The sequence below is a fragment of the Morchella sextelata genome (genome assembly GCF_020137385.1).
Source record: "Morchella sextelata strain SCLS chromosome Unknown scls_12, whole genome shotgun sequence".
Taxonomy (NCBI): Eukaryota; Fungi; Ascomycota; class Pezizomycetes; order Pezizales; family Morchellaceae; genus Morchella; species Morchella sextelata.
Window position 1 is genome coordinate 511,361 of NW_025408627.1, and position 27,068 is coordinate 538,428.

General features: G+C 45.7%; 3 protein-coding genes across 3 annotated transcripts; all 3 read right to left on the reverse strand.

Annotated features, from left to right (window-relative positions):
• Positions 1–1,982: 1,982 nt before the first annotated feature.
• H6S33_002020 (uncharacterized protein) lies at positions 1,983–4,619 on the reverse strand (the record flags this gene model as incomplete). The annotated part of the gene is made up of 2 exons (XM_044833362.1): positions 1,983–3,452; positions 3,513–4,619. 2 exons carry the CDS (start codon positions 4,617–4,619, stop codon positions 1,983–1,985), a joined length of 2,577 nt encoding a protein of 858 aa, XP_044693163.1.
• An 11,982-nt stretch (positions 4,620–16,601) lies between these two features.
• Positions 16,602–19,358, reverse strand: H6S33_002021 (uncharacterized protein; the record flags this gene model as incomplete). The annotated part of the gene is made up of 3 exons (XM_044833363.1): positions 16,602–17,569; positions 17,625–18,608; positions 18,677–19,358. 3 exons carry the CDS (start codon positions 19,356–19,358, stop codon positions 16,602–16,604), a joined length of 2,634 nt encoding a protein of 877 aa, XP_044693164.1.
• Positions 19,359–21,929: 2,571 nt separating this feature from the next.
• H6S33_002022 (uncharacterized protein) lies at positions 21,930–25,511 on the reverse strand (the record flags this gene model as incomplete). The annotated part of the gene is made up of 1 exon (XM_044833365.1): positions 21,930–25,511. One exon carries the CDS (start codon positions 25,509–25,511, stop codon positions 21,930–21,932), a length of 3,582 nt encoding a protein of 1,193 aa, XP_044693165.1.
• Positions 25,512–27,068: the final 1,557 nt, after the last annotated feature.

Consider the following 27,068-nt stretch of genomic DNA (forward strand, 5'->3'; position numbering starts at 1 on the left):
CATGTTCTTATTTTCTTTTTTGACGTGAGCCATATAACCTAAATGGGAACCGAGAACGTCTTGCAGTGACAAGGCAGAGCAAGACGCAAGTCTACATGGAACGTTTCATGTCTTTCAAAATTTGAATCATGTTCGTTTCAAGCACAGAACCTTGCTGTGAAATTTTACGGCGGAGATATCGAGGTAATTCGTAATTTTCAGCATGCCAAGGCTAGCCCCCCAAAGTTCGGTTGGAGGTATTTTAAATTTCAAGTCCACGTCTATTGTGCGAATACTGGTTTGAGTGGTAAAAATCTTTTAGTATCCTTGTCGAGACATCGTCGATCGAAATTTTTTGTCATTCCCAGACGCCGATATGTTCCTGCTCTCGTGACAAATAAGCTTATGAGATACTTCTAAGATGCAGTTACATAGTAGGCACATGTGCGAGCAACCTTGGCATAGTTGATATAATATACCTGTTTATTCAAAACCGCCCTGCTGGCCTGCCAGCGCTATCCAATACGTTTGCCTTCCCCTGGACCACCTGGCACAAAGCCTCGGGGATGAGGGAATTATTCGTTGTTTTGGACAGGTTTAAATTCTGTCAATCAGTCACAGATGCTTAGATGCAAGGCACGCAGAGCCATTGGCCTCAATGGGTTGGCAGGTATGTCGGGGGACAGAATAAGATGGCCACTAAGCCCCGGGTTTGGCTATGTACGTGTTATGCAGATAAGATTTTTGCCCAACCATTGACTGAGTCAACGGCATTTATTATGGCAGAGATTTATATGTGAACCTCGGTGCTTCCATGGGTTGGCTTTTGGGTTTATGAAAAGAAGTAGTAAATCGAGATCCTTTTGAAACATCTGTTTTTGGTGTTGTGCATGGTTGTTGCCTTGAGATCTTCTGAAATTTGCCACGTGACCAAAAATAGCAATTGCGTGCTCGCGAGTGGTGTCTTGGCAGCATCGAGGCTCAAAATTAAGCTTTTTTAAAAACGCCAAGTATTTACAGTCCAGGGATCCCCAGTCAATCAGCACGCGAGACACTTAATTCACTCTGACTGTGCTGATGACGCAAACTTAGCTTCAACGTTCTTCAGCTGAGATTCAATATATTTTCTTAAGGCACCCCAGATTCTGATCGAATCTATAGACAGGTGCACTGCCTCCTTTCTCTATTCCTTTCTTTTCTTTCTTTCTTTCTCGGGTTCACACCCGATGGCCAACATAGCTGAAAACATGGGATCAACACCGGCAGTTTTGTCTGGTTTTAACAGGTACGTCCCAGGAAACGGTAGATCTCTGAGTAAGGGTGTGACTTTTTCATTACTTTGTGTGTCTTCATGTTTCTTTCCTTCCCCTATTATATTACAAGAACATGCGGTAACATGATAGTCCTGGAAAAGGATAAGAAAAAGACCGCCACCCGTCCATCGTTGCCATCGTAAACGCAAGTCTCATCATAGCATGAAATATACAAAATTTTAGGAAGGAAAAGATTCGAACAACCCAACCAAAAAGTAGGACCGCCACCCAAGAGATCTGATGAGATATATGAGATGTGAGGTAAAAAAAAAAATAAAAAAGATAAAAAAAGATGGGAGACCACCAACAACATTCCCTCATCCCAAGCTACACCACCGTGCCACCACAACCTCCCCTAGGTTTGGGGATGAGTATACACACTAGTAGAAAAAAAACAAGCGCTCCCATATGGGGTCTGCACCCTTCCAGAGTCAAGTGTTTTTTTCAATATTATACTCATCCCCTTGCGACCCGAAGCGAAACCGCTGAGCGCGAACCCACACGCTCAATGGCTCCGCTTGAGCCGCAATAGAAAGCCCAGTGTGAGACCAAGGAGAGGACTCCCTGCAGTCGGACACTGGGCTTTCGAATGATACGTCTCGAACAGTGTCTTTGTTTTTTCCTCCCGCAGCACAACTATTTGGGTTTTATAATTGCCGATTCAATACGCCAATCGTTCGAGTTTCATCGTCAGTCAACAGTATCGCTATCAATGTTCCATGCAGACTCGTTTCCGATGCCGAATGTAGGATGAAAGTTGTGTTGAAAGTCTGAGATGCCGCGATACTGATGTACAGAGTTATCGACATCGTCAAACATAACCCAATCGCCGGTCATCACAGGGTTTGTTCTTGATCCACCTCGATAATCCTCAAAGTCATTTGGAACTATGGATAAGGGGCTTTGGTCATAATCGGTGGTATTAGTCATAGGAGATGCCCACGGGTAATTATTTCCTGGAAGCTGGCTGGGATCCAAGTAATTATCAAGGAATAAAGGAAAGTCGCTAGGCTGTGAAACCTGGGGAATCTCGAGATTCTCATTCGGCATGACTGGCGTCGAAGACTGCGACTCGTTTGCAATAGATGTGTTCTTCTTTCTCCTTGTCGGGGTAACCGGCACTCCCTGATCTCTCCTCCGCGGATTCCTCTTCATTCGCTTGTAGATGTACTGGTGTGCCTTCTCCATGTGTTGTTTACAATTGCTCTCACGCTTTGATTTGTATGGGCAAGGGGCGAATTGGCATTTCCACTCCCTTGAATTTAAGGCATGAATATCATTTTGGTGACGCTCCTTCTCCTTGTTGGTAGGAAATCCTTCAATGTGGTATTTGCAATTTACATCGTCGCATTTGAAAGGACGGTCATGTGTCTTGCGATGTTTCGTCAGGTCGCAAGGACGGGGAAAGGTCTTTTGGCAGAATTCACAGGAATAGTTGGCAGGTTCCTTGGAATTGGCTCGAGAAATTGGTGAAGAGTGAAGCGGAGAACCAGCGCTAATCGCAGAAGTGGGTTCGGATGGGGAGGTTGCGAAACCACCTAAGGCAAGAGTAGAGGTGGCTGTCAAAGATGTCTGCAAAGTTGCTGGAGAATATCCACCATGGCTGATCATGGTAGTAGTCATTCCCAATTGATCACTAGATTGCCATGGCTGCGATATAGTAGGCTGATAATATGCCCGAACATCGCAGGATTGACTTTGAGCGATGGTGTTTTTCGTGTTCTCGTCAAACTGGAAAGTAGAATTGTTGCCTATATGAGTCTGAGGGTGACTAACCAATTGGCAGGAATTGTAAACCTCAGGAGGAACCTGGGTAAGAATTTCAAGCTGTTGTTTGGGTGTATTGTTTTGCCTGAGCTTCGCAACTGGCTTGACAAACGGCCCTTGTGAGTTGAAACTGGCAGGAGTGATCGCTGGTCTTTTAATGCCAGATTCCTCGGCATCAGCCGACAACCTTCGCTTAGATACTCGCTGTTGGGCATTGGAATAATGCATGGCGCCTCCTGATACTAGGGCAAGCTGATCCAAAAAATAATTTTTTGTGTATGGAATGTCTTTCTCCCGAACACGATCTTTCTCAAGAACATCAGGATAGGCATTCTGAATCCCATTGAAGAGAGTATTGAAGAAGTTTTTCGGTGGAACGGTTGGGCTCATATTCTGCACCAGATAGTTAGCGGCGAACCCTGACAAAAAGGAGTACTTTAGGGATGTATCTACATTAACCATATTCATGATGTATTTCTCCACATCTCTCAAACATCGAATTTGCCCTTGATACATTCTTTCCTTCGCACAGGAGAGGACCTTCTGTAATCCAACAAATTCAAGGTTATCGATCATGGGACTAATTAAATGCCTCTCGATCGCGTGGATGCTTTCGAGGTCCATCATTGCCCTGCTTAACTCTGGTTGGGTAGCAAGGAAAGATTTCGGAGATAGAGTTGCCGAGCTCGGTGGAGTGAGCTCTTGGCAAGATGCCACTGTATAAGACGAGCCGGACTCGGGGACGAGGCTTGGTCGGCCCATAAGGCTCCCGTTCCCTAAGCCAGCTTCAGTCTCTAGTGAAGAAGCAGCCGAAATCTTCCTTGCATGCCCTGAAAGCGCCCTTGTTACCGACCCATCGGTGGCAAAACTTTGTAGTCCTGCATTGGCGTAGTTTGAGGCAAGCGTTCCAGGACTACCCATAGTAGACCCAACCCCAGAGTCGCTGATTGGACCCTGCACTACCGGAGCAACAAGAAGTCCCTGAGTAGTTGCTGACTGGGGATGTAGCGACATCTGTTGATGTTCGCTTGGGCTGTCCACAGTAATCTGAACAGGCTCCTGGATGGGTTCCTCTGGGTCCGGCATATACTCTGCTGTTTGAAATCCAGAAGCCCTCATAATGTAATCCAGGTCTTGATCTTCTAAGTCACCAATGGCAACAAATTCCTCGTGTAACATGTCATTGTCATCGGGGTAATTGCTAGCTCCAGGGCTGATGAAAAAAGTAGGCACTGGTTCGTCTTCTGGTCCGGATTCCTTTTGGGGTTCCTTAGACATTCTCTGGGCTTGGTCAAGAGTCTTGAGATGCGGTTCCAGCTTGGACTGCATGCGGTTCATGTATCTCTGTTGATGTTTCTCGATGTCCTTTCCAACCGGATGTGTGTATGATCTAGCCGGCGCGGGCGGAGAAATATTAGGAGACGAACTTGGAGATGGATAGGGCACGGTATGTCGCTTGTGTATCTTCATTGTGGAAGCTATGGCTGGGTGCTGCTGTTGCTGGCCTGGTATCTGCAGAGCTAATCGCGGAACGGGCGATGCACTGCGAGGAGTGGACATGTCGAAATCTTGTTGTCGGTAAGAAACTTTCTTTTGCTCGCTGCAGGAAGGCTGTGTTAGCTTATTTATGTTCTTGGGGTAAAAAGAGTAGTAGGTGGTAGGGCTGTGCGAAGTGCGAAGAGCCAAGCCATCATGAAATGGGAGTGGAAAAACAGATCAAGTGAAATGGATTGATCAAACACATGCTCGATGGGTAGCCAGTCGGTAGAATTGGTATAATGGGAGATAGGGAAGGGAAACACACTGTGATGTTGTTGAGGGTCCAGGAGCTACTATAGTAGACCTAGGGTGTGAGGATAATGTCCTTCTACTAATTTGTAGAGGATCCTGTCAGCTACTTGTACTGTAGCTAGTGACAACCACCAAGTGAATAAATAAAGGACATAAAAACGTGCGAACTTCGAAACAGAATAGTTCGTAAAAACATCAAAAAAGAACAGAAAGGCCCCTCTTCCCCTCTCCGAAGAAAGGTGGGGGTGGGTCATGGGCGGGGTGACGATATACAAGTGTGCACGTACGTGAGTGCGCACCGTTGAGTATACGGATTGCGTGGGTTGTGTGCGCAACAAACAGCGATAACTTGGATCTAAAGTGGAGCAAAGAAACAGCAAGACATAAACACATACCTGGTGTCCTCCTGGTCTTTTACTCCCCTTGACTTTCTGCTTTGCTGTCGTGTATTTGGGAATCCCATTACTGAAGAAGCTGGCGTATAGCTAAGAGATTCCTTACGTATAGGATGTAGGAGCTGTTCGAGTCACAGAGGGTTGTAGGGGTTAACGAGGAAAAATTGCTTTTCTGAAAAAAGAGTCGTAATGCTTTGGCGAATTTTCCAAAGATCGAAAATGATTAATTTTTTTGGTCTTCGATGGAGGGTCCTTTGGCTCGCTAAGTAGTAGCGGTGGATGAGGGTTGGTTATAGCTGACCTGCGGCTAGTAATAATTGAGGCTCTGTGGGTATCCCAGTTTGGTGTGGATGATTCGGTAGTAGCAAGTAACTGAAACCGAATAAAAAGTTGCGCCCGTAAGTGATGGATATCGATGATGACCCCCGATTTTTCCCTGTTGGTCGATCTTTCCTTTTTGCCTTTTTTTACTCGTCGCCGAAGGGAGCTGAAGGGTTAAAGAGGGAAAGATGAAAAGAAAGAAGAAAAAAAATAGAAAATAGAATTCTCGTATGTAGGTAAGTATGTAGGGATGGCGGCGGCCGGAAGAGCAAGGCTGATAAAAATGGGTACTGACTCTCTTTAACAGACAGACGGACAGATCACTCGCTTGCACAGCAACCTCTTGGGATCAGAAATATTGTACAGGACGCAACACAACTGATATACGATATGATATTGCTTGCTTCCTTCCCGACTATTCTAAAGAACGGAAAATCACATTGAATAGAGGGGGCACTGAGATGAAATAAGAATGGGGAAACCAGCCAACTGGGGCTCCGGTTGGAGATGCCATCATACATGTCATGAACCAAGTAAGTAAGTAGCAAGAAGGAAGGGAAAGGTAAGGGGAAGTTTGGCCAATGATGATCCGGCAATTTGGGCGGCTCTCTCTGCAATATGCGCAATGGGTGAATTGGGTTCTGACTGAGCCCGCTCTGAGGAGGCTTCGTGAAAGAGAGCGATGGGAGACTGTTTCTGTGGAGGGCAGTTCAACCTTCCTAGGCGCACAGCTTCCCATATTGTAACGTGCAGTGGGCTGTTGCCTAGCGACTACCCCTGTCTTGCAGTTGGCCCAATAACATCCCCCGTCCAGGCTGGGGCAGCGCAGCGCATATCATTAGTTCTCCCAAGTGAAGCGAAGGGACTAGAGGTCGGAATATCATGCTGTCATCCAAAAGAGCCCCGAAAGCGAAAACTTGAAGGCCGTTGCTGCAAACAAATCAACAGAAGCTGGTCAAACGTCCGGTAGAGGCGTGCGTTTCACGGCTTTCGGGCTTGCCATTTGTTCTCAAAACGCCCTTTTCTTGTGGCCAAGATCCACAAGTGACCAACACCTCCGTGATACCGAGTAGCATTTTTTGGTGGGTATGGGTAGAGAGTGCTTTCTGCCCCTTTACCTACATGTACTTACCGCACTGTCGTTGAAATTTCCCAGTGAATCGTGCGTGGTTCTTTTGCCCCGAGGGCCCTGGGGCTCGATATCTCTCCTTGATTTTTATTTTTTATTTTTTCAGTTTGAAGCGGCTATGGGTTACTGCGCGAGTCAAAGGCGCTCCTTATTTTAACGCGACCCAACCCAAGCCATTTACCGCTGAAGCCGCTGGAGTTAAACTGCCAAACTCGGCAGCAGAACCTATTTACACATGCAATATATGGACGGGGTAGATGCTCGGATAATGTGTTATCATGATATAAAGATAGATGGTTCCCAATTCGGTCTGGGGATAGTAGAACGTGGACTCGAGTAGTCTTTCTTAACATATCGAGTGCATTACCCAAGAGGGCAGTACATAATGTATGAACAGATATATGGCGCGGGGAGGGGACCAAATGGCGAGTGAGGAAGGGGGAGGAGGGGTGAAGTCGGATGGGAACACAAACAAAGATGGGTGAATGGTGATTGTGAGGGCCTGTACCGGAGCCAGTCGAGCATGGAGTGGAGGTGCTGGTGCTGGTTGCTGTCTGCACTTAGTACTGCTTAGTGATAGAGCCCCCCACGAAAGACTCATAAGCCACGATGTGCACCCCGCTGCTGCGTGTGAGTGCTGCGTGTTGCTGCGGGTTAACAGTCACCAACCCATGCATGGACACGGGATCCCTGCGCAGAGCCTCAACACCTGATCGTGATCTGCACCCGTCACATCTACGTACATACATTTGAGTTCTGCTCAACTCAACATGATCGATACCGTGCTGAACTGATTGGGCCGTATTATTATCTCATACATAAGTAGAGCCCCAATAGGTAATCATTCAGTCTTCGTCCGACTAGCATTACTAAATTTGACTGAGGTTGAGTCCTACTGACATCTGCCATGAGGGATCGACGATTCAACGATAAAGTGCCTACATTAAGTACATGTACCTATGAGAATTGGAGGATTTCTGCTTACCTACTCTTCTACATGTAAGTTACACACTTATAATTATCCTGTGTCTACATATAGGCACTTGCGTCCGTACAGTTAAAACTACATGTACGTGCTGCCCGTGAGTCCAATGCTCGTAATACTCTGGATTAAGTCCATGGATCCAAGTATGATCATGATAGGTAGACAGATACAGTAAATCATGGAAGATCACGAATTGTAAAGAGCCTCGGTTGACCGACATTACTTGGATGGAACGCTGAAACATATTAAACCCCCCTGTTCAAACTCACCTGCTAAGTGACAGTCCGCACCGTACCATGGCTGCGCTCCACCCTCTCTCACTCCGGGATCTTGTTCGTCAAGTAATGGTTGTAACACACGCACACACGCACACATACGCTTCCTCCCCTCCTCCCCGCCCCACGGATTAAGAAACACATGCGAGAAACAACAAAAAACCAGTCATCAAGGGCCGCGGATCTTCTCCCTTTACCCTCACGGGCTTGGAACCCAACCACCCACCACTTCCCTTCCCCAGTCTCTAATTCATGCGTTCCAAACTGTCGGGAAGAAGCGGCGGTCAATCAAGCGGCAGCGCCTAATCCTTTGCGGCGAATATGCGCAACAGCCAGCTAGCTGCCATTCTGCACAACAGTAGAGTAGGTACTTTGCTGTCCATATCCGATGTCTGTGTTCTATTCCGATCAGTGTCTAGAAAAAAGAAAAAAACACGGGCTCGTCCCCGGGTTAGACCAGAAAGTCCTCCCGAGAACAGAAAGGCCATTACGAAAGGACAAATACATGTAGATACAATAATACAATACACCTGCATCTCCTAAGGCTACGAAATGGTATAAAGATCATAATAATAGTAACAAAAAACTACATGATGTAGCTATTTCGAAACTCTTCTCTCGCGAGGAAAAGAAATATCGGCTCCTCAACCCAGACCCGGGAACAGCATAGCATCCTCCTTACCTCCGCTTCCAACTACCATGCGAATATGCGAAGCTTCCAGTATCGCTACCGGGAACTTGACACTGATCACGGCTGTGTTGTGCGAGTTCCTTGCATGCTGCTCCGTGGTTAAATTAGCGAACGAATTGCCAGAGTCGGTGGCAGAGGCTGAGGACTCAAGAAAAGCCCGGGCGGTTACAACACGAAAAGGAAATTTCCCCACCACCTGTCACCTCGCAGTGGCTGAGGATAACCTGACATTCCCCGCATCCACACACCGCACAAGTTCACTTCGGGCTTGAAGCGATAACAAGGACATGCCAGAAAGAAGTCCATCACCACCCCTCCTCTTTCGTCACCAGCATGAGCGTGGCTCGTGCAAACGAGACACGCACGACAGCCGCAGTGTATGACGCCATGTGAAGATGGGTCTAGATACGATCGATATTCAGAAGGTAAAGGAAGAATCCGAAACGAACCCCATACACACACACCACTCGTACACATGATATCCAGATCTTCCGGTAATCGACTATCGATCTAGGAGGTTTTACCAGAATCCGGGATTACGGACGGGCTGAGTATCATGGAAATTCACCGAAGATAGCAGAGCATTAGTTTAACGCACGGTGGGTAGAAATTGGGACATCGCAACATCAATCAGGACTTAAACAAGTACGAAAGGCAGACTCCCAGCCCTTTACCATGTCCCCGAAATTAAACGGTGCAGAAATCATGTGGAGTAGAGATGAAAATAGTAATAAAAATCTACTACTCGGAGGCGTCCCCAACTTCAGCTCTACTCTAGATACGGTACTGTATGTATCGGTAGCTTTCTCCTGCTTCAGGCAAGATAAAACAATTAGCAGTTTGCTTTTTCGATGCTCGGGATATTCCATAATTCCCTGGGACCCTTCCATCCGAGAGGATGAAAGTAAAAGAATCGAATATGATACATACTCTCCATACTCGACAAACTCGCATCCAGGATGTTGGTAGGAGTTGGAGTGTAACTACCAAGGTACGAAACCTCTTGTAGAAAAGGAAGGTCAATGAGAGTCAAAAGAAGCAAATCTAGGTTAGTTACATGTACATACCTAACCAACTTGTTTCTTAGGAAGGCTTCCTTCCTGGAACTGCCTAAAGAAAACAAAAACATTCAAGCTTTGGGTAAGTCAGCACTCAAAATGTTCACTGTTTCACAGCGATGCTCTTCTAACGCACCCCCTTTCTTCTACAGCCCTTCTAGAACAACTTTCCATCCGGAACGTGTGATGATCCTGGCACTGATCAAATGATATGCTTACTGGATGTGAACCTCGGAAATGAAACATCCGTCTAATCACCTCGTATGCCTGAGACTGAGGGATTGAACTAACTGTGAGGGGCTATGTGCGTGGAAGTAGAGGAGGTAATTCGCATAATAGCTCCAAGGATGCTCTGCGCAGAAGGCAACCACACAGTTGCGACGTACATATGCAGTCCAGAACGACGACGACGACGACAAAGACGATATCAATGACGACCAAATCAATGTGAATCACTTTGCATGATTGTCGCCACTCAAGCTAACCACTGAATTATTGCCGATAACATTAATAATTTCCCTAGTCTCTTCATGATTTAAAGGTTGCACTGTGCTTACTGTAAAACGTCGCACACCTTTAAGGTTATTTTTGTAGGAGGATAACGGCCCGAATCAATTCAACACTATTGAGTTTCTATGTATAGGGACGAGCCACCGGAGCGATATTAATCTAGATGAGGCCTGAGACGGCCGCTTCCCTTCCTCCTCTAGAAGCACATGATGGGGTAACGACCAAACTGGATGATTTTATTGTTTGCATCTGTTCCTGGAGATTTTCATTTCTTTTACCCCTTGCTCTGCCAAATCCGAGACATTGCGCTTTCTTGCAGCTGTCACAATCAGTGAGGATGGATGGAATGGGGGCGGGCGTCAGCCTCTCCCAGTAGTTTCCCTTTTTTTTTCTTTTCTGATGGATGATGGCTTTCAGCAAATGTTCCAGGGGCGGGGGTGGATACGGTGAAACCCTTCTGGAAGTGTGCGACGGAAGGAAAGAAGGAAAGAAGGGAGGGAAGGACGCGCCGCTGCGAGACATCTTGGAATGAGGCAACAGCAAATGTGAAATGTGTATGGTAAAAACGGGTTCAATCTTCTTCTTCTCCTTCCATTCCTCATGCCTTGGTATTCGGGATTGTGGTGTTGGTAAGGGGATGCACCCTTGGTTCTAGAAGCACATGTAGGTACTCTACAGGTGCAGATGAGGGGAGAGGGCACCGCCAATAAAACACGGTGGAGGCTGGATGAACATCTAAGTTCCATACATGTAGGTATAGAGAGTACTTGGTGAGGCGACGTGAGTACAAGCGGATGCAGAGTGGATATCCGTGCACTTGGGGTGCTTGGAATCGAATGGGTCCGGACCACTGTCAACATGTATGTACTCTAACTACATGTACGCAAGTATGTTCTTTCAAGCTCTGTAGCTTTACTTTTTGTCTTGGACTACCCTCCTCTATGTACTCTACGCACTTACCCTACAAAGATATTACAATCCATGTACATGTCCCTAACAGGCGTACGCAAATCCGTCTCGGTCACTCCCGTTGCAAACACCGGGATTTTTTTAGCTTCACCTAGGAGACGTAAGATTTCCACACACGCTCATAGATGCGACATCTACCAAGCGCATACCTAGAGATCTAGATATCAGTACTTAGATGTCACGCAGGCATATCAACGCCTACACGGCAGTACTTACATGCTCTGGTTTACCAAAATACCTCAACGAATATACAATTGTTGATCCCCAATTGATTTGAGTTCAAAGCGCCACTCATGATAGGGTGGTAACGTTGGACCGCATTATCAACCCGCTATCAGGTGCATGTACATCTATGTACGTACGTCCTGGATTGGGATAGCTGTAGATTGAGGACAAAGGAAGGCGGAAGGAAGGAAATGGGAGATCGAGACATGATCAGGTGGAGTATGCCTACATGTACATACACTACACATGCACTCTACCATACACGGCATACATGCACATACATATGTCCCTGTACCCATGCCGTTCTAGAGTACTGGGGGCAGGCAAAGAGATGTATCCGTGGCCGCGGGTAATACAGGACGAAAAATGATATTAGGTGTGGACCTCTGCCAAAAGAGAGACCTAAGCAAGAAGTGCATTATACGATACTATAGTTTTTTTTACCTGCGTCGAGTAGTTGCCATTGTTTTGAGTCACGAGACCGGCGTGGTGGCGACAAACAGTCTAGAATTGCATGTAATCTTGCATGTAGCCTAGAGAGCACTTCCTGTACTCACGGAAACTACGGGTTGCGTAGAGATAGATGAAACATTGCTTCCGGCTAGTACGTAGCCTGTTTCAGTTGTGGTCAGATAGCAAGTGAGAATCCATGAAGCATGGACTAGCTCCAACGAACAAACAAGTCGCTATGGAACATTGCACCCTTATTTAGGCTGGTTAGCAATGGGCCGCTATATATTTTTGTGTACATGGGTACAAAGCGACTCTATTCCAACATCCCCATATGTTACATCCCCTTGATGGCCTCATCGCTCAGTTTTTGCCCACACCAGTTTCTGGACCTGTTGTGCACTGATGTAGGAGACTGTCCTTGCTTTTAATGCCGGCATACCCCTTGGTTTCACCACGGCCTTCCACAATTACTTCTAGAAACACGGTTAAACCTTCTGTCGTGTCAACGTGGAGATGATGCTGATTTCATGAATTCAAGAAGTTCGAATCCAGGTGGCTTGAAGCTATAATGAAAACAGTAACGACGCTCGCAGCTGTATACGTATATTGACTAGGTAGGGATACACCCCACCATGAAAGTCAAAATAATCATACAAGACAACAAACAAAAATAATGCATGCAATTAAACAAAAAAAATAAGAAAAAAAAATAAGAGCTTCATGAGTGATAACTTGTGCAGCACTTTATCTAAGATTACTTCCCTCAACTTAACGGGCACCGAATATATAATTCCCCTAATAGTTTAGGTGTTATAGGTACATACCATATCACATAATCCTCACCTCTAAGCAATCAGGAAAGAAACTCGTTAACTTTATTATGAATATATGTGAGTCTAGTGTGCACCATGATTTACAAATCATGGTTCAAAAAATCGATTTGCTGATTTGATTCAACTCTCACAATCAAATCATGGTTGCGATTTAACCCAGTGAAATTGATTATCAATCGATTCTAATCATACACCAAATCATGTATAGGTCTGAGATACCTTTCATGGAAGAAGCTAGTCTCAGGAAATATGTGGATCTCAACCCAGTAAAAGAGTCCTTCCAGTGCAGGGAGTATGATTTGGATTTGAATCGATTTCCTGCGATTAATAAGTCAAATCAAATTATGGTTTAACTTGAGGCGGGCAATTGATGATTGGATTGGACTTAGGGGTCCGAGTCGAATCAAATCGAATTATGGAGCACACTAGGTAAGTCAATATAGAATATGTTGATTTTGTAGTTATGAGACATTGCTAAATTGATTGTACCTAGGCGTGCATGTGCAGCACTAGAATCATGACCGCCTACATGTATGTAGGTGCAGGCGGGTTCTGGGCATTTGGTAAGATTTAGCGATATCTATGAGACTTTCATTATGCCGAAAGAAACTGGCAATAAGATTTGGCACATTCTCCCAGTCTCGGGATTCAGAGCGAGGGTAAAGATTGTATCGTGAACTACGTCCGGGGCAATGCCGTCGATAGGGTGTAATGATGTAGAGATATAGATAGTGCATCTGCATGTAGTCAGTACATGTAGTGTCTCATTCCGTAAATACGTTAGATATATATATGATATTCCTGCTTTCTCCATTCTATAATGTTTATCTACAGAATAAATAGGACATAGAGCTAGAGCGTTGACTCTCGATCTAGACCTGCAGGTGGCTTGGTTAATTGATATAACAGCGTATAATTGTAACACCCCGGACTGTATTGGTCTAAGTTATGTGCACCTACGCGGTTCCTCTCTAGTATAAATAGCCGTCATGTCGCATAGGTTTTTAGGTGGTTTCTGTGGATGTATTATTAACATCCTGAAACGTGATCTGTTTTACTCCAGTAACGCGCGCGAACCAAATTCACGATTTCCTTGATTTTGATATCTAGCCATGGTAGTTATGATTAATTTGTATTGAAGTAGTTGATTACACATAGATACTATGTACCATTGACGCCATCCGCTCAAGTTAGTTGATTCTTTACTAGATACATGTAGACACGCTCTTAAGTCTATAGCTACATGTAGTATAGATCAGTTACTAGGGCGAAATATCGATATTTGTACCACCAAGGATTGCCAAGCCATTCTAAACCTCAAAAAAGGAGTTTGTAATCGTGAGGGACCATAGAATTGGGCTGGTGGGAAAGAGTAGTTTCTACTGTTTTATTTTTTATTTTTTTATTTTTTTTTCATTTTAAGCGGGATGCTCTTGATGGGTTTGGTTGGGCTGCTTTTGTCTATATATTGTGGATCACTCATTGTGCATGATCCCTTCGTCTGGCGAAAAATTCTTTCCCCCAAAAAAGGAAGCAAATTTTGTAATAATAGATCTCACATACAAATCTAATTCCCGTATTATAGGGTGGGCAGCGTCGCCAGACTAAGGTAGCACTATTAGTGCTGCCGGAACACCATTGGAGCTCATCGGAGGGCAACACACCCGCATGGTCGTGGCGTGATCATTAAGTATCACTCGATATCAATATCCCCGACCATAGATACAGGGAAAGGGCGAATATTCTTTCGAAGATATGCCGTGAACTTGCATGCTGGCAATGATATTAATGGAATTAACGCCACTGAGACATTTCTTGGCGTCTACTAGAGTTTTAGGAAAGATCACCGAGGTTCCTTACTTTTGCGATCTGGATGATAAAAATAGACAATTTGAGTATCGGATCTACATGAAAGGTGTTATCGCGGTGGACCTCATGACCAGGAAAGAGTAGCTAGAAAAGGTTGAGATAGATATCGATCTTGTTCCTAAGCTACTTAAGCGCCCCCAAATAAAGCTCAACGTACTTCTGTTACTGCTCCAGACATATATACGGTTTCCCTGGCCACTCGGACACCCCCCTCACTCGGACAGTCAATGGTGATTGTTGGAGAAGAGGTACAGAAGCCACTTACAACGTTGATCTTCTCTTTCTACTAACTGTCCGAGTGAGGGGGGTGTCCGAGGGAAACCGTCTACACCACCTTTTCTTTTCAGAACAGCCACCATCAACTGATCCTGTAATAGAATCATAATGCCCAATCCACTATATGAAATCACTTCCCGCATTTTAGAATCTCATGGCTCGGTAAGACCTGCTCAGAATTAGGCAAACGAGGTATTCCGTGGATACACATGGCCATAATTGATGCCAAGACGCCGAGCCTTCACTGAACTCAAAGCAGGGCCCCTCCGTTTACAAATGTGCGAACGACTACAAATTTGGTTTGTAATTATAAAGAGTTGATGTGAGTGGGGAGGTACTAACCTGCAAGTGAGTTGAATATAAATGGTATTGTACTTATAAGTCACTTCGGGGCAAAAATGAATGAGTGAAATTTGTGTCTGTATTGATTAGTTAAGCAAATCCCCGGCGTAGACATAGCCTATCACTCGTTCTAAGCTATCACCTTCATGACATATCACGCGCACAAATTACTATTTTTTCTCCTAATCCGAGTTAATGTTAGAACTCGCGCATAAATGATCAATGTTGATATGTTGGTAGCTTCAGGCTTTCATGCTGTGGTCATTGTTATATTAGGCCTAAAAACCACTTTAATTACCCCAATCATATATGTATATAGGCACTTCTATCCATTCGTCTGTCGAAAAATGCTGCCGCGCGAAAGTTGGTGCCAAGAGAGTGGCCTTTGATCACAGATCTCTTTAGCTTTCTTATCAATTGGTATTTCACCAAAATTACGAGCCTCTATTATGCGGTGGGCACCATCGACAAACGAGGGGTGAACTATCAATTCTAACTAGTTGTGAACAATCTTACATGTCCGCTCTTGAATTTTCGACACTGCTTAGGCTTCTTTCGGAGGAATGCTTATAGCAACCACAATCCTCATCTTATGTGTATCTCACCTATCCAATGGCTAATAGTGAAGTACATGTAGTAATCTTTTTAATATTTTCAAGGAACGTTGTGGTATTGTTGCAATCCGAAGTGAAGAGATTACGAGCTAGATCCTTGTGGATGATTGTGGTTGTTGCAATAGAGAAAAATTAGGATTGCAAGAATCATGATTTCGGGGCTCTCCAAAAATTTCCAAATCATAATGTGCCCAGGATCATGATTTGGGCTTTGCAACTATGCTTTGGATAGCTTCCGAACGAAGCCGTAAATCTTATGTTATCTATACCAAGTGGAATGTGACAAATGCTGTTGTATCAAATACTCTAGGTTTACTGTCATTCCACGTTTCTCTAGTCCTATGGGGATTATATGGTGGTGGTTGGGGTTTTGGGGGGAGGGGAGGGTAGCGCCAAATCTATACCATATGTTGAAAAACATATAAGACTCTATATAATCTGTATCATGATATATCACTCGTTATCTTACAAGCCCTATTCACGGATGACGTGTTTAAATAAAATGGTGGGCAACAGCGCCCTATGAAAAATACGACCTCTATCCGAATTAAATCTTATTATCAGTGCTCGAGTTTGAATATAGTACAATCTAACATAGAGAGTCCTGGGCATGAAAATTTGAATGCGAATTGAAGTACCCTGAAGACATATATCTTGACCAGGGTACATCACACAACATACTCGCAGCAGGTAACAAGTACCCGAAAATGCACGTCCTAATCTGCAATTTCCATTGGAGTAGAAGTCAAAAATACACCAAAAACTTGCAGCTGCATATACGGGTACTTCATGCCTGTCGCGAGTACCTACCAATCATCCACAATATCGTCATCAGACAATATCAAGCTTTCGATCGTCACTGCGTCCAATTTTTCGGTAGCTCCCTCATCCTTCTGATTCCTACCATCGACAATTTCTTGATAGGAAGTCATAAGCCCCGTCCTTCCTTCTTCGGCAACTTCTAGTTCGTCCAGTGCTTCGCTTGGCTCTTCATCAGGCAAATCATCGCTTGGCCCACCGATGCCTTTCAAAACAGTAACCTTCTCTAAATCTCGCATGAGCGCCCCGCCTGATCTACCGGCCATCTCGAACAATTTCATGCCAAATGAACTCTTCTCGGCTGCTTTCCTTTGTTGTCCCCTCATAATCGCCTTGAGGTACGGTAATGTTTCCAAAACCAAATCTACTTTTCCAGTTCCGAGCACCCCATGGTTATCATATCCATCGAGTCGAAAAAGGTTATCAACAACTAGATCCACCACACCTTCAATTTCCTCCTTAGTTTTCCATAATTTGAGACTCGTAGGGTAAAATATTTTGTTGTCCTTAAAATCCCGTTTGACAGGTGATGGCAATGCCATAGTTAGGCCTCGAACTGCGACCTGGAAGGAGATGTCGTCCTGTCTTATCCCCGTGGTACCTATAAAGCCGCCAAATGCTTCATGGTTACCACCTGTATTCCATGTACCGAGATTCTTGTGATATGCTCGCGATGATGTTAAAATATCACTGTCACTTAAATCCCCTATGCAGTGGTTGACACAGTCGAGAAGATCTTCGAGAGAGTGGGTCTGTCGTGAAAAGCCGCCAAGAAAATTACAAGAGCCGAGATAGTTCTCGTGTAGGGCAGATATTAAAGTCTGAGGGTCGGTACCCGCTTCGTCTATTAAATTGTTGATGTCTACTCTACTGGCTCTGGAGTTGTATGGATGAATATTCAAAAATGGTTTTGGCGGAGGTGCGACATAGACATCCTCTGTGTCGTCCCCATATCCTAGCTAACCTATTAGCCTGGGGTCACGGATATAGATAACATTACAAATCCTTACTCTTATTGTGAACTACCTTCCCAACAGCATGAAAAATCCCAAAACTTGATTCTCTCTGAGTAACGCCCGTCAATATTCTTCGCTCAAGATCTGTGAGCCCACCATCCCCCAGCTTTTGTCTGCGCTTGGGCCTAAATGTCACCTCCTCAGAAAATGCACCTAATTCTCCATTTATTGCCAGGAATTCTAGGCTCATGATTGCACTTCTGACGTCTCCACTAGTTGCCAATGCCTCCATTAAGGGCTTGCTAGGTCGAAGCTTGCGTCCAGAGTCGCATGATTCTTGAGTTAATACGTGGGAGAGCGCTTTGAGCATAAATGTAGGAGCAATTTTGTTGAAGGCGATGGAGGTGACAAGCGGATGGCGAAGGATTTCGGGGGATAGTAGACGATGGGCAGTAAAGGCACCAGGTCCGGCAACGGTGGCACTTTCGGATATTACAAGTACCAAAGGTGGTAGTGCAGCATGCACTGGAACAGGGGCAGCAAGAAATGACTTGATCGAGTGCCTAAAGGAAGCCAAAGGTGCTTGAGAGGAGGTAAAAAGCGTGTTTGGAAAATCTTCAATTAATATGACCCTTTTGGTATCGCCATCAGGAAGCGATTGCTTTTCGGGTTCCGTTCCAGTTAAACTCGACGAGGTTGAAGCTAACTCCAGGCTTCCAAATTTTGATGCCCTTCCTACAAATTCCTCGAAAATACCTGCCAGTCCTATGCCGAATTCTCCCTCTTCTCGATAGCGAATGGCATTGCTAGGATTGCCCCATTCCAGCACTTTGAATCCCAACTCCTTTGATAAGGCGTTGATCGTGGCAGTCTTCCCAACACCCGCTGAGCCCTTCAGTACCAACAACCTCTGTCTAGAAAAGCCATCAAATACGTGGCTAAGCCATGATCGAACTTCAGAAACCTTCCTAGGATTTACAGCAAGATTATCGGCCGACTGTGGTGCAAAGCGTTCCGGCCAAGGACGAGGATCAATCGCTGCATCTTTACGATTAGCACCAGTACTGCTGATGGTAGAAGGGCTGCTCCACTAAGGGTATGAATACCAACAGTTTTGGCCTTGGCAACTTTAAGTGGGGTTATAGTCAGAGTTTTGCTATTTCTTAGTTCCCGAATGCTTCCTCTGCTAGCACTCGGGGCCTCCCTTTGTTGCTTAGACCGAAGACCTCCGGTGCCTATGGATGGCTCACGGCTGTGACTTTTGAAATTTGCTGATGTGAGTTGAATTCTCTGGACAGTGGTGACCCTACTCGACACTTCAGTGTCGCATACGTTGCCTAATGCTGTGTCGGTGTCAGAAAAACAATCCTCAATCAAGTCATTGAGATCCTCGTGTTGCGAGGATGGTAGTAATCTAGTCGGTAGATTTGATGAAGAGGACAACAGAGGTTGAGAATTGGGAAAATAAGATTGAAGAGGTTTAGTCTTCGCGGAGACATCCCTTGGAGGAGATTGTATTTGTTTAAGATTGGGGTTCTCAGAAGTCTTGTTGTTTATCGAGCTAGCTTGAGTTGATCTGGGCGTTTCTCGTTTGGACTGAGATGAGAACAGCGCGAGTCTACGATTCAAAACTTGAGAGGAACCATGAGCCGTATTGGGGACCGAGCGCGTTGTGCGGGATGCCGGAGGAGAAGATCTTCGTGGAGACTTCAGTGGCGGGGATGCATGCTCATCTTCAGAGGAGTCGATTACCAGCCGGCGTTTGCTAGGTAAGGAACGAGCCGGCATGCTGATAAGGACAGAGCTTGGGAGGGAAAGTTCAGGGCTCAAAATATCAGGAATGGATCGGTGAGTTACGATTGAAGGATTTGGGTTTGATATGTCATGTATGGTGAAGTAAGAGAAAAAGAGCTGCAAAGAAAGGGTGACCTTCCAGATGTAAGAATTGGGGTAAAACAGCAAGAGAGCTTAGTATGTACTGTTCTCAATACATCAGCAGTATCGGGGAGTGAAGGACTTGAAGTCCACGGAAGGGAGACGCGATGATGATACAGTCAGGTGACCAGGTATTCTCGCTAGCTCCTGTCACTTACGCTACTCGCCAAAAAATAAAGTCTGGCGGTGAAATAAGTACCGTTGCAACGCAGCCATTCGGCCAGGTACTTAATTCACCCCCAGACTTTATTTTTTGGCGAGTAGTTATTCATCTGATAGCAAGTGATCCGGGGGAGCAAAGAAAGGGAAAAAGCAAATATGGGTATCGATGGGACAAATGATTGAAAAATTAATTCTGGGCCCTCACCAAGGTTCTCTGAGCTTTAGGAAGATTTGGAGTTTGTCCGTTGTGTGGTTCTTCGGAATAAGGATTTGGCTGTGCGGGCGGTTTTGCAAGATCGACACCCATAGGAGAACGTATAGGTGCTGTAGTTATAACAATGTAGAAAATAAGGTATTGTGAACTCTTCTACCCATATCCAAAATGCCTCCTACCCAGCGCAGAGAGTACATCGCCGGTTTTACTCCACGAGAAATATACAAATTGTGTAAATTGAGAGAGAGATTTCCAACCTTAAAAGAATCGTTGTCTGCTCCTTTACAAGACTGCGCAAGACGGCCAGATGGCCGGCCCCTTGAGCATCCAGCATTTAGTACCATGTAAAGGGATAGGAAAAGAGGGTAAAAGAAGATACTCTAAATAGTTTGAGGAAACTTTGATATATTTAAGTGACATCGGTTGTTTACCTAACTATAAACATGATATTAGGCGCCTGGCTAAAAGGAAAAAAAAGAATCAAGGCCGGCCTAATATCCATTGTGGTCAGGGGGTTTGTTAACCAACTTTAAAGAGAGATTGAACATTGACCATTTGAAGAAACATGAAGAAGCTGGTCAAGTTGACGAATCAATGCTTCCAGTATACACAGAGAGTGTATCTGAGGAATTATAACATTTCGCGCTGTCTGACAGTACCTTAAAAGTGGTTTGGTTTATAACAAAGAACCAAAAAGTTCCAGTATTAAAAAGAAGTAAAGGAGATAAGTACATTACTTGAGGGTCAGAACTGGTATTTCTATAAGCCTATTTAAAGGATTATAACGTGGGTCTATGGGCAAGGAACTATGATGCCAAGGAATACAACCGAGGCAGGGATGTAGTAGAAGATGTTCGTGACTATGGACTATGGAACGGCTCTGTTTGATCTGACAACCAAACTGTACCCTATGACATAGCGTTGTAACGGGGACTATGGGCGTGGGAACTATGAAGCCAAGGAATACAACCGAGGCGAAGACGTGGACGTAGGAGGTTCGTGGACTATGGACTATGGACTATGGGGCCGAAGGGTACACCTAAGGCAAGAACGGGGACTGTGGACTATGGACTATGGATGGTTGTACCTGGTCTAGTATACCGGGTAAACCCTATGACGTAGCGCAAACCGAATAGTATTTGTAACTGTTGTAACGGGGGTCCTTTCTAAGAGAAATAGATTTGTATAGAATAGAGACGGCCATGCAAGATAGACAATCAGGTTGCAGATTATTCAAAGATACTATCGCTAGAACTCAATAATCTTTAAGGGCTCTGCTACCGATAAGAACTTGGTTTTTCTTTCTGATGAAGACTGGAGAGAACAGGACTGAAGGGCGAGAATGAACCTGAGTACTTATACTCCGAAGGCCTCTATTCTCTGCTCCTAACTCCTTTTCTAAGTTCCGGTGGGCCTTCCCTCAGTACCGGAAACAATACCACCGCTACCCCGCTTTTCTCTAAGCGTCAGCAGGTGTTTCCGATACCCAAGGCAACCACCCTTAGTCAAAGCCTTTGTAACACCTGCAGCCTTGGTTGCCACACAACCGAGGACCTGCATGAATGAGCTGCTGCTCAGGTGTAAGCTTAATCATTGCTGTAGAGCTCTCGCTTATTGTAGACTTCCCTAGCATAGTCCCTGCCCTTCGGCGGACTTACAATGCTCAGAGGATATAGAGGATCACCGGGCAATCAGAGCTTCACTCTGGCCGATCTTCTAGACACTGGCGAGACATAGACTCGTCAGTCATTGCTCCCATGAATAGATCCCCTTCCTAGCGCCCGGAATGTAGTTACTCTAACAGCTGGTAGCTAACCACACTGCCGGTACTTGCATATCACCGTGCAACTGGCTTCTAACAATAACTCTCAGCATGTAACCGGGCCCTGTGTGTACTCATACACCAGACAGTTGAAATGGCTCCGTTACACCACTCCCCTCTTCCAGGATCTTGGTCTCCGAGATCTATAACCATTCTATTACCATTCATTCTATATGACAAGAAACTCCATGATATGCAAGGAAATGAAAACCCAAGAGGGAATAATCTACACCCCAACAATCCGCTTGTCCTTGGGTTTCTTAGGATACCTCATATGGAAATCCCGAAGGGCTTCTTCAGCACTCTTCTTGAGATGCTCCCAAGGTTCCCATGTAGCATCCTCGTTTTCATAACCTTCCCACAGCACTAGGTATTCCACTCGTCTCCTTTTCTTATTGACCCGGCTATCGGCTATCTCTCGGACAACCCAGTTCTGTTCTCCTTCAATCTCTTCGGGCTCCGGTACAGGAACTCTTCTCTCAGGATCTACCGGTGCTCGGTAAGGTTCCAGAAGAGAGACATGAAAGACCGGGTGGATTCCCATTTGGGGGGGAAGAGAGAGCTTGTAGGCACGGGTACCAATAGCTTCTAAGACCTTAAAGGGTCCCATCTTCTTCTGATCCAGTTTTCCCAAAGGCCGCTTTGTTTGCACATTGCGCCGGTCCAACATAACTTCATCTCCGGGCTTGATTTCGGGCGGTGCCAGGGCATGAGCATCATACCACCGGGCCATCCTTAATCTAGCTTTACCCAAGCTGGCGTTCATAGCCTGCCAGATAGATTCCCATTGAGATGTCATGACCTCGCTCGCTGGATTGTTCCATTCTACTCCTTCCTTTGGGGCCGGCCAGTTGGTCCTGGGTTCATATCCATAGTTGGCATAAAAAGCCGATACTTTGGTAGACTCAGAGACCGCCGAGTTATATGCATACTCTGCCAAAGGCAAGAGTTCTGCCCAGTCATCCTGTTGATATGAACAATAACTCCGCAAGTAATGTTCCAGGGTCTGGTTAACTCTTTCTGTTTGACCGTCCGTTTGTGGGTGGAAGGATGTGGACATCTTTAGCTTCACATTGAGGAGACTCATGAGAGATTGCCAAAAGTGAGAAATAAACCTGCTATCTCTGTCCGAGACTATGTCATCAGGTAAACCATGTAGTCTCCAAACTTCCTTCAAGAACAACTTAGCCAAATCTTCCGTTTTATTGAGGGTAGGAAGAGGGATGTAGTGTGCCATCTTCGAAAAGCGGTCCACTATTACCCAGATCTTTGTAAACCCACTAGATTCCGGTAACCCCACAATGAAGTCCATAGAGATGGAAGTCCATGGCCGATAGGGTATCTCCAATGGTTGGAGCATACCAAACTTCTTATGTCTTGAGGTCTTATTCCTCTGGCAGCTGTCACAGCTCCGGACATATTCCTCAACATCCTTATCCATGTTGGGCCAAAAGAAGTTGTTTTTCACCCGCTCAAGTGTCTTAAATTGGCCAAAGTGACCAGCCACCTTAGAGTCATGGGTATCGGACAGTATTTCCATCTGAAGCTTCTTGTCTTTGGGTATATACCATCTATTCTTGTAGAAGATGAGACCGTTCTTGACCGACAAGTTCTGGTCCAAATTTGGTTTCCTTTCAACCAGGGAGCGGTGCAATTCCTGCCAGAAACTATCCTCTTTAGCAGCCGTGTATAGGCGCTCTAAGAATGTATTCTGCAACTGATTCACCCTGACAGCCGCTAGCTTTGCAGGATCCAAAACCAATTGACCTGGCCTAAAAAAGGTCTGTGGCTCTGGCTGCAGAGTTTCACCTCCCTCTCCAAGGCGGTGATCCCAGCGCCTAGATAGCACATCAGTCTTGCCATTCTTTTCTCCCGGTCTGTAGACAACTTTGAAATTGTAGCCTGCGAGGTCTTCAGACCATCTAGCTTGCCGCCTAGTGAGAACCTTGGTAGAATTAAAATACTCCAAGTTCTTGTGGTCTGTGAAAACCGTGATTTCTTGCTCACAAGATTTGAGCATGTGTTCCCATTCCCGGAAAGAGGCTACAATAGCTCCCATTTCCTTATCATGAATGTCATAGTTGATCTCAGCAGGGGAGAACTTCTTAGAATAGAATGCTACCGGATGTAGCTTCCCATCGTCCCCATACTGAGAGAGCACCGCTCCCTTGGCAAAATCACTGGCATCCGTCTCGACCACCGTTCTCCTACTAGGGTCAAAATGAAGGAGGATTGGAGCGCTTGTGAACAGCCTCTTGAGTTCTTCAAAGGCCTGCTCATGTGCTGCTGTCCAATACCATTTCTTGTCCTTTTGCAGGAGGTCAGTTAATGGTTTGCAAACTTTACTGAAGCCTTCAATAAAGCGGCGATAGAAGTTTGCAAATCCGAGGAATGCCTGTACTGCCTTGATATTCTCAGGAACCGGCCATTCCTTAACTGCCTCCACCTTGTCTTCTGACATAGATACTCCTTGTTCTGAGATATGATAGCCTAGGTACTCTACCTCTCGGACATGGAAGGATGTCTTACTGATCGAGGCACAGAGCTTAGCTTCCCTTAGCTTCTGTAAGACCTTCTTGACCAGTATCTCATGCTCCTTCTCAGTTTCCGAGTAGATGAGGATGTCGTCGATATAGACAACCACTCCTTCATCCAGTAGTTCCTTTAGCACATCATTGATCATTGCCTGGAAGGCGGAGGGGGCATTGCATAGACCAAACGGCATCACATTATACTGATACAGTCCATAGCGGGTTCTGAAAGCGGTTTTCCACTCATCACCTTCTGCTATCCTGATCAAATTGAAGCCGTTCTTCAGGTCTATCTTTGTGAAGATCTTGGCCTTGAACAACCTGTCTCTGAGCTCACTCATGATAGGCAGCGGGTACTTGTCCTTGACAGTGACCTTGTTCAATCCTCTGTAGTCCACACAAATCCGCAATGTCCCATCCTTCTTAGGAATGAACAGTATGGGCGCTGCAGCAGGGCTGTTAGATCTGGAGATCTTTCCTGAAAACAATTCTTTGTCCAGGTACTCTCGGAGGGCCTTCAACTCTGGAGCGGAACATGGGTACAGCGGGCCAAATGGGGGAGCGGTGCCAGGCAAGAGTTTGATCTTCAAATCATTATGGGAATGCGGCGGCATTTCCTCAATCTTCTCTTGACTGAACACATCAGCCCAATCCCGGTATAGGTGGTGTATTTTCTCAGCAATATCACCTCCGTCCTCATCATGCCATACTGAACCAACCAATTGATAAACTGTCTCTTCTTCCTCCAGCATCTGGTATGGAGAGATCAGTTCGATCTTGGTGGCCGCTGGGAGACAATTCTGCTTGCAGTAGTCACTCCTCCAGCTCATGGTGTTGAGTTCCCAGTTAATGTCCGGGTTATGCTTCCTAGCCCAACTAATTGGCAGGTAACCGGTCATTCCTTCTTCCAAAGTAGCCACTTCCCATCGGAGTGTCTCTTTATGATCTCCCATAATCATGCGGACCGGGTGAGTGTAATACTCGCCTCCTCCCATCATGACATCTCCTTGAGCATCAAACATTGTCAGAGGTTGATCCCGCCGCACTAAGGGAATTCCATGTTTCCTGACAAAACTCTGGTTGAGGATAGCTCCTGTACAACCGGTGTCAAACAGGAAAGACCCTTGGGCGCCTTCATCCTTTCCTTTGACCGTCCATGACAGTCTTGCCTTCAGTATAGGTCTTTTTCCATGTACTGGTAAGGAAGGAAGCCTCTGTTCCAACTTTCTCTGCTTAACAGCGGTTTCCGGACTTGGTTCTCTTTGTCTTTTCAACATAGCTAATAGCTTCGGGCACTACTAAGATCAGGGATCCTTTGGTTCTATTCCCAAGCGATAATATAGCAGATGTATTGTGTGGTAGTCTTTTTAACAGCAGTTTGGAAGTGTCTTGGTAGCAAATATAACTTTGGTAGAGCACTGACAGACCAGCTGTTTCGGGTCTTAAACCCATCCTCAGAGTGCTTGGAGCAATCAAATAGGCGGAAACACAATCATAATTTATTCAAGAAAAGCATAGAAACCGAAAACCCATATGAAAGAAAACTAGTAAACATAGACTAAAAACAGACACTTTTTCTACCAGATGATTTCATTGTCCGAGTCTTGCTCAGGCTGAAAAACAAAATCTTCTGTAACCTCCGGGAGTACAACAAGTGGATCTTCTGCTACTACAGCAGCCACTTTAGCCTTCTTCTGAGAGTTGGACTTGCCATTCCCTCTTTTCCGCTTTTGTACTCTTACTGCTGCCACTCGGACAACAGTAGGTTCCTTGGACCAACAATCGGTCCATTTGTGTCTGGACTTGCCGCACTATTGCACAAGTCAGTCTATGCACTCTACCAATAGGGAGTACCGGAAGGTCATACCTTCAAGCATACTTCTGCTTTCCTTCTTTCTTCTAGAATATCCCCCGGGATACCCTTCAGTTCCACCGCTTTATCCTTAGGTCCGGGAGTCTTCTGAGGGCCGGAGGAGCTCGCAGCTTCTCTTTTCCTCTTAGGCTGCTGGTCTTTCTGAGCGGGAGGATCTTTCTTGGTCCGAGGGTGCGCTTTCTCAGCTGCCATCCCTTGGTACCTCTCATGGGTGTGCCCTAACTCTCTTAGAGCAGCTATCCGCTCCATCAAGGACTTTGGCTTGGGATTAAAAAGAGCCCAACTCATGCCTAGGTCCGGGAGGAGGGAATTATGAATCTTGTCATCCACCAACTGACCCTCATAGCCAGTCTTCCACATCAGCTGAATTATAGTATTCAGGAAGAGGTCTATTCCTCCTCGAGCTGTGTGAGTGAGGGTATTCCATTGGGCTACAGCATCATCTCTAGAGATGGCTTCACCGAAGGCAGCTCTAAAAGCATCCACAAAGGAATCCCAGCGCTTCCATCTCTGATCCAACTGCACTGACATCCCGGCAAGGCGGTTGGCGGAGGCTTGATCAATTGAGTTGTGGTATGCCTCATACCATCGGATCGCTGCCTCTCCTTCCATCAAGTTGCCTGCATATCGAATCTTAACCTCCTCAGAGGTAAAGGATAGGCTCTCAATGGAGAAGACATTCTCACATTGCCGGATGAAGGTCTCCACTTGCTCCGCCTTGCCCTGGAACTTGGAAGGTGGTGGTGCCTTTGGTTCTCGAGCCCTGGTGGAAGTAGAAGGGTGAGAGGCGGCCGGAGGTTGGAGCTGCTGGGACATCATAGCCAACAGATCCTTCTGCTGCTTTTCCAACTTCTTCTTGAAGTATCTCCGCCAGGCTCTTCTATCACCACCTTCTGGTTCCGAGTCTGAACTGTCTGAATCTCCAGGAGCAGGAGCTTGGGCCGCGGGAGGTGGAGGGTTC